Source organism: Octodon degus, unplaced genomic scaffold, assembly GCF_000260255.1.
Source record: "Octodon degus isolate 3935 unplaced genomic scaffold, OctDeg1.0 scaffold00184, whole genome shotgun sequence".
Classification (NCBI taxonomy): domain Eukaryota; kingdom Metazoa; phylum Chordata; class Mammalia; order Rodentia; family Octodontidae; genus Octodon; species Octodon degus.
Window position 1 is genome coordinate 371,110 of NW_004524760.1, and position 11,122 is coordinate 382,231.

The 11,122-nt window shown below is 51.9% G+C and overlaps 1 protein-coding gene across 1 annotated transcript in view; it reads left to right on the forward strand.

The window, feature by feature from the left end:
* Pygm (glycogen phosphorylase, muscle associated) overlaps nt 1-11,122 on the forward strand; it is a 14,766-nt gene continuing 3,644 nt past the window's right edge. Inside the window, exons 1-17 of the mRNA XM_004643743.2 lie at nt 1-603; nt 1,709-1,810; nt 1,893-1,971; nt 2,054-2,157; nt 2,362-2,493; nt 5,155-5,266; nt 5,358-5,440; nt 5,830-5,973; nt 6,150-6,242; nt 6,433-6,579; nt 6,746-6,909; nt 7,151-7,265; nt 7,735-7,836; nt 7,976-8,123; nt 8,384-8,442; nt 8,569-8,710; nt 9,373-9,580. Coding sequence (XP_004643800.1) covers nt 361-603; nt 1,709-1,810; nt 1,893-1,971; nt 2,054-2,157; nt 2,362-2,493; nt 5,155-5,266; nt 5,358-5,440; nt 5,830-5,973; nt 6,150-6,242; nt 6,433-6,579; nt 6,746-6,909; nt 7,151-7,265; nt 7,735-7,836; nt 7,976-8,123; nt 8,384-8,442; nt 8,569-8,710; nt 9,373-9,580 — 2,177 coding nt within the window. The 5' untranslated portion in view covers nt 1-360. The remainder of the gene's footprint in view (nt 604-1,708; nt 1,811-1,892; nt 1,972-2,053; nt 2,158-2,361; nt 2,494-5,154; nt 5,267-5,357; nt 5,441-5,829; nt 5,974-6,149; nt 6,243-6,432; nt 6,580-6,745; nt 6,910-7,150; nt 7,266-7,734; nt 7,837-7,975; nt 8,124-8,383; nt 8,443-8,568; nt 8,711-9,372; nt 9,581-11,122) is intronic.

Genomic DNA, 11,122 nt, shown 5'->3' on the forward strand with positions numbered 1-11,122 from the left:
CCAATCTTTCAGTCTGCCTGCAGCATCTTGTCTCTAACACTGCAAAAGGCAGGGACAGAGGACAGAAGACAGAGGCCCATGTTTGTAAAGCCTGGGGGAAGTGGGCCACCACAGGCTATGAACAGGCAAGACCAAGCCTGGCCCAGGGAAAGCTCACCCCTCCCTCTCCTTCTCTTCCTCCTGTCCCCAAAATAGCTCTCTGAGTAGCCTAGCCAAGACCCTCCCTGGCTGGGGGAGGCGGGGCATTCTGCCCAGAGCCTGGCTTTAAATCCCCTTGCAGCTCTGGGGCTCTACTCCCTGGTTGGAGGCACCTTGAGGCTGTCCCTCTGTCCAATCGGTCCAGCCCACCTTCCTGCAGCCATGTCCCGGCCCCTGTCAGACCAGGAGAAGAGAAAGCAGATCAGTGTGCGCGGCCTGGCCGGTGTCGAGAATGTGACTGAGCTGAAAAAGAACTTCAACCGGCACCTCCACTTTACACTGGTCAAGGACCGCAATGTGGCCACACCTCGAGACTACTACTTTGCACTGGCCCACACCGTGCGTGACCACCTCGTGGGGCGCTGGATTCGCACGCAGCAGTACTACTATGAGAAGGACCCCAAGGTGTTACAGGGTGGGGAAGGGGCTGGGTGGGGGTTCCTATCAGGGAGTTGAGAGACTGTGGGTTTTTGCAGCAAAATAAGTGATCCATCTAGGATCCTGGAGTTAGGGGACCAAGGGGACCAGGAGCAGGGGTTGCTGGGAAAACCAAGGGGGAAAGACTGGATTGAGAGGAGTTGCTGAGGGCAAGAGAGCTGCCGCTTGCAAAGGCTCAGCTCCCTCTCAGAAAAGGTGGGAGGGTCGTCGGTGGGCAGGAAGACATTTGTGGCCTGACTTGGAACCGGGGTAGAGGGACGTGTGCATGGTTGCCTATGCCATGGGCGGGGTGAGGCTGGCATGGCAGGGATCAAGTGTCTGGTGGGTCAGTGGTAAATGTCAGCAACCTAACACCCCACACCAGGAGTGGGGGAGGGGCTGGGAGGGAACCCAGGACTCTGGGAGGCCAGGCAGTGTGAGCATCCTCCCATCTGCTGTCTGCTCCATCTACTTCTTGGGCCTTTAAGCTTGAGGCCAAAGAGGACCTGGGCACTGCATGGAACGGAGAGGGCAGTCTCTAGCCCTGAGTCATTGTGTGTGTGACCTTGAACAAAGGACTTTTTTTCCCCCTTGGGCTTTGTCCTCTGAAGGAGAGCTTGGCTGTGCTTCTCTACATCCCAACCCCTGATGGGCTGTTGGTGTGTGTGGTGGACGGAGACCCCTTCTCCTCCCAGCACCTCGTCCCAAGGCAGTTCCAGCTAGCCCCATTCTCCAAAGGGGGAAATTAAGGCCAGAGAGAAAAAGCACTGGTCCAAAGTCAGGAGAATGTTGGAATTAGGGCTTTACCTATTGGGCTCTGAAGTCCAAGATGATTCTTTCTTTCTTTGGCTGTACAGGGCATTTAACTCAGGACCCTGTGCTTGCCAGGCAGGTGCTTATTCTACTAAGCTAACTCTCTGGTACAAAGATGATTCCTTTAAGTGGGTAGAAAAAAACCTGAGGTCACAGAAGGGACATGCTGGAGCTGGAGAGTGGGGCAAAGAGTGTAAGAAGCAGTTCAGGCCCAGCTGAGTCTTCTGAATGTCAGTGGGTGGCCTTGACCCCACTTCCCTGTCACTCCGCCTCTCGACAGAGGATCTACTACCTGTCTTTGGAGTTCTACATGGGACGGACATTACAGAACACCATGGTGAATCTGGCTTTGGAGAATGCCTGTGATGAGGCCACCTATCAGGTGTGGGAGTGGGAGCCCTAAGGGTTGGCGGGGGGTTCTTCTGGAGGCACTTGACACTGACAGTTGCCACCTGTCCCTCTAGCTGGGCCTGGACATGGAGGAGCTGGAGGAAATTGAGGAGGACGCAGGGCTAGGCAATGGAGGACTGGGCCGGCTGGCAGGTGGGCAGCTTGTGGGGCAGGGGTTGGGAGCAGATGGTTCCTTCCACTAGGTCCTTGACATCTACCTCCCCAACACCCTCAGCCTGCTTTCTGGACTCCATGGCAACCCTGGGCCTGGCTGCCTATGGCTACGGGATCCGCTATGAGTTCGGAATTTTTAACCAGAAGATCAGTGGGGGCTGGCAGGTAAGCAACCTGTCCATTGTATCATCTATTGAGGGACAGGTCCAGAGACTGCCCCTGCCTCTCAGGAGAGCATCCTTTATCCTCCTCCTTGCCCTGAAGCCAGCTTGTGACCTATGACCTGCTTGTGATATACCACGTCTCCACTGTAGCCTGAGTATCTGGCTCTGACACTACCTTTCTTTCCCCTGCCTGCCTTTGGTGCAGATGGAGGAGGCTGATGACTGGCTTCGCTATGGCAACCCCTGGGAAAAGGCGCGTCCTGAGTTCACGCTGCCTGTGCACTTCTATGGTCGTGTGGAGCACACCAGCCAGGGGGCCAAGTGGGTGGACACACAGGTGAGAGTGAGGAAGGGCTGGGTAGAGGAGGAAGCGGCTGCAGGGAGAGAGCCCAGAAGCTGCTGGACTTGTGGCTCTTTAACAATGGAAGCCCCTTGGCAAGCTCAAGGGCCTGAGTTCAATCCCTGGTTCCACCAATTAAAAAAAAAAAAGAAGCCACTGAGGCTCAGAGATGTCGAGTAACATACAAGGTCACACATGGCCAGAGGAGAGGCAGGAGTGAGGGTCACACAAGGTAGGCTAAGGTCAAAACCTAGAAGTAGGGAGCCAGAGAGATAGCTCAGTAGAATAGACACTTCCCTGGCAAGCACAATGGCCTGAGTTCAATCCCCAGTTCTGGAAAAAAAAACTCAAAACCTAGAAGTAGCCAGGTGTGGTGGCACATGCTTGTAATCCAGCACTGGGGAGGCTGAGGCAGGAGGATTGCTATAAATTTGAGGCCAGCTTGGGCTGAATAGGTGAATTCAAGGCCAGCCTGAATTATATATAGAGATCGTGTCCCAAAACAAAAGGGCAAAGCAAAACAAAGGACTATCAAAGTGATTTCACTTTCCACTGCACATCTGACCTTGGGGCTGGAGGAAAGCAAGATAATAGTCTATAAAGGAGAGAGGCAATTAAGGCTTCCAGGTTTTCAATGGACTTGTTCAAGGTCACACAGCAATTTAGAGGAGGCCTAAAGCCAAAGCCAGTGTCCAGGCCCTATTCAGACAATTGTCTTTCCATGGCTGGAGGTCCTCAGCCTGCAGGTGGGCTGCATAGAACCTCTAGGCTTTCAGAACTGGGCATTAATCTACTCTTACCAGGCAGAGGACAGAGGCATCCTGGCACATGCTGCTCTGGCTAGCCTGGTGGTGCATGCCTTTAATCCCAGCACTCAGAAGGCTGAGGCAGGAGAATTGCCATGAGTTTGAGGCCATCCTGAGCTACAAAGTAAGTTCAAGGCCAGCCTGACCTGCATAGCAAAACCCTGTCTCAAAAAGAAAATAAATAAGAGGGCCAGCCAAATAGCTCAGTAGATTAAAGCACCTGCTTAGGCAGATGCAGGGGCTGGGAATTCAATCCCCAGCCTGCCATGTCAGCCCCGCCCCTGGGGCACGCTGAGACAATGAATGAGACTGGGCATGAGACTGGGCACAGTGGGTGCACCTGTAATCCCAGCACTTGGGAGGCTGAAAACAGGAAGATTACTACAAGTCCGATCTGTGTAGTGAGACTCTGTAGACCCTGTATTAAATATATTAAAATAAATAGCCAGAGCCCTGGCTCTTTCTGGCTGCAGCTTCCATACTGCTCTATACTGCCTATTAATATAGGGCAGGGGGGCTGAAGCTTGCTAGTAGTAGGAGATAGGCCAGCATTTCACTTGGCTAATTAGCCAATTGGTCAACCAGACAAAATAACTCTAGATAGATGTGACCTCTGTGACCCCTTCAGCCTGACTTGGCCTCCACTAGCCTCTCAGGAATCCAGAGTATGTCTTCACTGGGTGTGGTGGCACATGCTTATTATCCTTGCACTTGGGAAGCTGAGGCAGGAAGATTCTTGTGAATTTGAGGCTATTCTGGACTACATATCTGGACTACATAGTGAGTTTAAGGCTAATCTGAACTACATAGCAGACTTATCTCAAACAAAAAACAAGGGCTGACAAGATAGTTCAGCAGACTCAGTACCTGCTTAGGCAAGTGCAGGGCCAGGGTTGATCCCCAGCATCACATGCAACACCGGCCCCACCACTGGGCTTGCTGAGCCATGAAAACCAGGCATGGTGGCACACTCCTGTAATCCCAGCACTGGGGAGGCTGAAAGCTGGAGGTTCACTATGAGTCTGAGCTACCTAGTGAGACCCTGTGCCAAATATATTAAAAAAATTTAAAAAAACAAATATGATGGTGATGATGTGTTCCCTAGCTTTTTTGCCCAGACCAGGTTAGAGGCTTAGCCCCACCCCACAGAGTGAGCTTCATTCTGCTTCTCCCATAGTCCTCATGACAGTCTGAATGAACAAGGCAGGATTTGGGGGTACTTCAGGAGATGTCAGAGGATATCCTCTTTTATTCTTTTTCTCTTATGATGTAATTACTGTCACTTTTTTTTTTTTTTTTTTTTTGGTACCAGAAATTGAACTCTGGGTCTCATGCTTGCCAGGCAGGCAGTGTGCCACTGAGCAACATCCCATCGCTCCTGCTTAAAGTTTTTTAAAAAAATCTTTTATTTCTTTGGTACAGAGTCTTGCTATGCAGCTCAGACTCTAGCGATCCTCCTGTCTTAGCCTCTCCAGTGCTACAATTACAGGCATGTACCACCGTGCTCAGCATCAGTGACTGGCACTGCATGCCGTACTGGGGATTGGACCCGGGTCCCTGCACTTACCAAGCAGGTGCTTAGACTGCTGAGCTGTCAGCCCCAGCCCCTACCACCCCCTTTTTTAAAGAGGGGATATCCTCTTTTTATAGGTGAGATTCAGATAGGTCATGAAGTTTGCTCATAGTGCTGGGGCTAGAACTTGAGGTTGGGAGTTGGCAGAATTCATAAACAATCTCTTGAGTTCTCCTGCAATGAGGGAGGCCCGCCCCGTTCAACAGAGGAAGCAGATGTCTAGGGCTGCTTGCCACCCAGGGTGGCCCATCCAGCTTCTGACTCAGGTGCCTCTCCCAGGTGGTACTGGCCATGCCTTATGACACACCTGTGCCTGGCTACAGAAACAACGTGGTCAACACCATGCGCCTCTGGTCTGCCAAAGCGCCCAATGACTTCAACCTCAAGGACTGTGAGTTCATCTGCTGGTTGTCAGCAGCCTGCCTAGCCCCTGCCTGGCCTGGGCTCAGCCTCAGCCTTGACCTGTCACTTTTGTCCCTCAGTCAATGTTGGTGGCTACATCCAGGCTGTACTGGACCGAAATCTGGCTGAGAACATCTCTCGTGTCCTGTACCCCAATGATAACGTGCGTCACCCTTTGGGATTGGGGCTGGAAGCCTGAATCTTGGGAGAGGGATCAGGGGAGCTGCTGCTGCCCTTTTCACCAGGGTAGATGGCTGGCCCTGTGTGTCCTGTTCCCCTGGCCCAGGTCCTTTGAATGGGAGGACACTTGAGTTTTAGGAGGCAGGTGATATCCATGATAATAATACTTAGTCTCTTTGTTTCCCCAGTTGTGGCACCATCCCCTATCACTGTTACTTAGTGGAGCAAAGACCCCTAGGCCTTAGCGGGGTACAGTTTAGAGAGCTATGTCTTAGTGTCTTAGTGTGGGTGGGATCTCTCCTGGCCACAGCTGTAGTGGTCTTAGGCCACGCTTCTGGCACATGGGCTCCACCTGCTTTGCGCTGTCCCTAGTTCTTTGAGGGGAAGGAGCTGCGGCTGAAGCAGGAGTACTTCGTAGTGGCTGCTACCCTGCAGGATATTATCCGGCGCTTCAAGTCCTCCAAGTTCGGCAGCCGTGATCCTGTGCGCACAAACTTCGATGCTTTCCCAGATAAGGTATCCTGCCTAAGATTTTCAGACAATGCCAGCCTTTCTCTTTCATCTGCTGCCCCCAGTTGTTTCCACAAGGGCTCAACCCAGAGCAGCCTTCTGGGGGGCCTCCAAAGGGCAAAGAATGGTCATTGTAGCTCTTGGTTTGGGGCTCAGTCTGACTCCTAGCCCCTTCCATGCAGGTGGCTATCCAGCTCAATGACACCCACCCATCCTTGGCCATCCCTGAGCTGATGAGGATTCTTGTGGATTTGGAGCGGCTGGATTGGGACAAGGTGGGTTTCAGGGCTCAGCCTCTCTGCCTCAGGATCCTTCCCAGTTTGGGGAGCGGGAGGGTTAAAGGAGTGAGCAAGGAGCATGAGGCGAGGAATCCTGGAATCTGGCTCTGTAGTGGCAGGCCCCATGTGCTATAGTGGACAGCTCAGGGTTCAGGGCTGGCATCCTACTCCCTGCCCCATGTGCCAGGCCTGGGACATAACCGTCAAGACCTGCGCCTACACCAACCACACAGTGCTGCCAGAAGCGCTAGAGCGTTGGCCTGTGCACCTCATGGAGACCCTGTTGCCCCGGCACCTGCAGATCATCTATGAGATCAACCAGCGCTTTCTGAATGTGAGCCAGGGAGGCGGCGTCAACAGTGGGCAGTTGGAAGGGTGGCCAGCCAGGACCTGGCACCTCGGGTGTGGGCACAGCTCTGAGCAGAGCCTTGGGTATTTGGGGCTTGGGGGTACCATGGGATTTGGGCTCTGGTGCTAGTTCTGGGCTCTTCTGGGCACAGCGGGTAGCGGCTACCTTCCCTGGGGACGTAGATCGACTGCGGCGCATGTCACTAGTGGAAGAGGGCGCAGTAAAGCGTATCAACATGGCACACCTGTGCATCGCCGGCTCGCACGCAGTCAATGGCGTGGCTCGTATCCACTCTGAGATCCTCAAGAAGACCATGTGAGCCCACTCTCCAGACTCCCAGGCTCCTGTAGCTGGTCCTGCCCACAGGTGGTGCATGCGCTCAAGCACTTCAGCCCCTTCCAGTCCAGTCCTGTTCCCATAACCCCTCTTACAGGACATGCACCTCCAGAAGGTCTGCATTTCCCAGAAGAAGCCCCTTTCAGGAAGAACTAGGGGCTTCTGGGAGGAGGGCCCTTGCAGGGGTGGGTGGTGACCCTCATCCCATTCCACCTTGCAGTTTCAAGGACTTCTACGAGCTGGAGCCTCATAAATTCCAGAATAAGACAAATGGCATAACTCCTCGGCGCTGGTTGGTTCTGTGTAACCCTGGGCTGGCAGAGGTCATTGCTGAGGTGAGAGCGAGTAAAGCCACCACAGGACACTGCAGGTATCACTCGAGTATGGTTGTGTAGGGGGCTCACAGTACAAGGACTCACAGCTGAGAGCTGAAAACCATCCCATCCTGTTTCTCGAAACTGTGCAGTATCTTTTCTTATTTGTATGTGTGTGGCCTCTGCGCTCATGAGTCCTGGCTACAGAGGCCAGCCTGCTGGAGGTCCTGGCCTAAGGAGGGGGGTCATCAATGGGTCCTATCTGAAATGAGACTACAAGGGGCCAGATATCTGGTAGAGAGGACTTACCAATGTAAGAACAAGGCCTTCTGGCGTTGGTTGGGCCAGCCAGTAGTGTTCAGGCAGAAAGGGGGATGAGAAGCTCCCAGAGGTGGGTGGCAGGGCCCAGCTGAGCCAGAAAGGGGCCTCTCTGTGTCTGAGAAAATGGTGACAGAGGGAATGGGCTTGACTGAGAACCACCTGCCCACAGCGCATTGGGGAGGAATATATTTCGGACCTGGACCAGCTGCGCAAACTGCTCTCCTATGTGGATGATGAAGCCTTTATCAGGGATGTGGCCAAAGTGAAGCAGGTAGGCAGCGCTGCAGCCTGGGACATGCAGGCCAGGGCTGGCACGTGGGGGATGTGGCCAGGTCCAATGTCTGGGTGGGGGACCATTTATGTTTGAAGCTGAAGGTTATTAGTGAGCCTTCTCCTTCCCTTCCTTGCAGGAAAACAAACTGAAATTCTCTGCATACCTGGAGAGAGAATACAAAGTCCACATCAACCCCAACTCACTCTTCGACATCCAGGTGAAACGGATTCACGAATATAAGCGCCAGCTCCTCAACTGCCTCCACATCATCACCCTGTACAACCGTGAGTGGCAGGGCGACCAGACACCTCTGTCTTCCTCTCTGTGTTCCTCTCAGGACGCCATCCCCTGCTCCATCCCTAGCTCCATTCCATAGATGGCCAAACTGAGGCTCAGAGAGAAGGAAATGACAGCCACAGAGAAAGTGATTAAGGAAGTTCAGCCTACTGCTTGTTAGCATGGGTGCATGGCTTCCAGGGTGCCATCAGGGAACACCTAGGCAGGGGAGGAAAGCTGACCAATGCCATCCCTTTCCTCTCCACAGGCATCAAAAAGGAGCCTAACAAGTTTGTTGTGCCACGGACTGTGATGATTGGAGGCAAGGTAAGAAGCTAAACCTGGACCAGGGCTCTGGGTGGCTGCCATCAGGTGGAATGAGCCTGGCCGAGCTGTGGGATGGATTGTGCATGTGCCAAGGTCTTAGTGCTGAACCTGCACTGTGTCCTGCAGGCCGCTCCTGGCTACCACATGGCCAAGATGATCATCAAACTCATCACTGCCATTGGGGATGTGGTGAACCACGACCCAGTGGTGGGAGATCGCCTTCGTGTGATCTTCCTGGAGAACTATCGTGTCTCACTGGCTGAAAAAGGTGGGTGCTGCCACCAGGACCTTGGAACCTTGGATGGACTGGGCCCCAGGAAAGGCACTAGCAAAACCTTTCTGGGTGAGGATGTCCCTCTGATGGGATTATAGGCCATACAAGGTGAGATCTGGGGGAACTGGACAGAGTCCAGGCTGGAATTTCAGGTATTCAGGAATCAACAAGAACAGGGAATATGAGAGCTGGTGAGATAGCTCAGTGAGCTAATCACATGCTTAGGCAGCTCAGGGACCAGGGTTTGATCCCTGGCACCACATGCTGTGCTGGCCCCAACCCCAGGGCACACTGAGCCACTGGAGTCTGGGCATGGTGGTGCATGCCTGTAATCCCAGCACTGGGGAGGCTGAAAATAGGAGGATCATTGTGAGTCTGAGTTGTGTAGTGAGACCCTGTACTAAATACACAAATAAAATAAAAAGAACAGGAGATATAGCTCAGCAGTGCAGCACCTGCCCTGAAAGCTTGAGGCTCTGATTGCAGTTCCTGGCACACACAAAAAAAGCAGAAGGATGAGACTAGCAAGAGGGTGGTAAGGATCAGAGGGTTGGGGTAGCAGGAACTCTGCATCTGGGTATGCCCAGGGCCAGCCTAGCACAACTGGGGAGGGACAGTTCCCTGCACTGACCTTGTCGCCTGCTGCTGTCTTCCAGTGATCCCGGCTGCTGACCTCTCTGAGCAAATCTCCACTGCGGGCACTGAGGCCTCAGGCACTGGCAACATGAAGTTCATGCTCAATGGGGCTCTGACCATTGGCACCATGGATGGGGCTAATGTAGAGATGGCAGAAGAGGCGGGAGAGGAGAATTTCTTCATCTTTGGCATGCGGGTGGAGGACGTGGAAAGGCTTGACCAGAGAGGGTAAGCTGTCAAGGCATCTATGGGCAGGAGGACTGAGGTGTGACTGTTAGAAGAGGGATGGCTGTGCTCAGCATGCGTGAGAAGGCTGGTCAGGGCTGTGCACAGTCTTAGTTATGGCCATCAGGATTCTGGAAAACTTTTATTTACTTTTCTTTTTGTATTTTAGGACAGGCTGTACAGGGTGTACAGGGTCTCACTGCATAGATTAGACCCGTGATCCTCCTGTTTACAGCCTCCCAAGTTCTGGGATTACAGGTGCTTGCCACCATGCCCTGTCTCAATCGTCGTCTCAGCGTGCCCCAGGGATGGGCCAGCAGGCCCGGGGTATTGAAGTCCCGGCCCCTGTGTCTGCCTAAGCAGGCGCTTTAATCCACTGAGATATTTGGCTGGCCCTTTTATTTACTTATTTATTGAATTTTGGTCATATTGGGAATTAAACCCAGAGATTCATGTATGCTAAGCAGGTGTTCTATCATAAGCCTACATCCTCTGCTCTCTAGAAAATTTTTGGGGGAGCTTATCACAAATACATTTAATAGGGTGAAAGAAGAAGTAATGGAAAAAAAAATCTAATTAAAAGGGCCAGGGAGATGGCTCAGTGAAATAAGTGCTTCTCTGGCAAGCACAAGGGCCTGAGTTCAATCCCTGGTTCTGAAAAAAAAAAAAAAAAAAAGAAGAAGTAACAGGGCTGGTGAGATGGCTCAGTGGTCTGAAGCACCTACTTAGAGCAGGCTTGGCAAAGCACAGGGACTGCGGTTCGATCCCCCAGCACCACATGCCAGCCAGCCCCGCCCCCTGGTGGGCTGAGCTGGACACACACACACACACACACACACACACACACACACACATAAAAATTAAAAAAAAAAGAAGTAACACTAATGACTAATGTTTGGACAGGATATCATGTCTGCATCTTATACTATGAATAACTACTACAAAGACAATAATATGCAATGTATTAATTGTAACTGTCCTACAATCCTGTTTTGAAACTCTCATTACTATTTGTTTCTCAATAAAATTGATAAGAAAAAAAAAAGTAATACTGAATGGAAGTAAAGAGCTGGCCTTGCTGGTACATACCTGTAATTCTAGTGCTTGGGAGGCTGAGGCAGGATTACAAGTTTGAGGCCAGCCTGAGACATATGGAGAGTCTCAGCTCAGCCTGCACTACAGAGTGAGACTGTCTCAACCAAAATTAGAACTGAAGGAAAAGAAAGAAAATTATACCAGTCCTAAGAGATAGTATTCAGAATTGGAGGTGAAATTAAGTCATTAGTTCCTGGAAAACCATGACAGAGGGTACAGTTTCCTGATGTTAATTGTTTTTGAACCTGGATATGTAGCTTACTTCATAGCCCAGGCTGACCTCGAACTTGAGATTCTTTGCTCAGCCTCCTGAGTGTTGGGATTACAGCCATGTGCTACCACTTGCCAGCAAAATTTATTTTTAAATGTGATTATCACAAAAGTAACATCTGTTCATTAGTTAGAAAAATACAAAACAAGAAGGAACAAAATAACCATCATGCATATTCT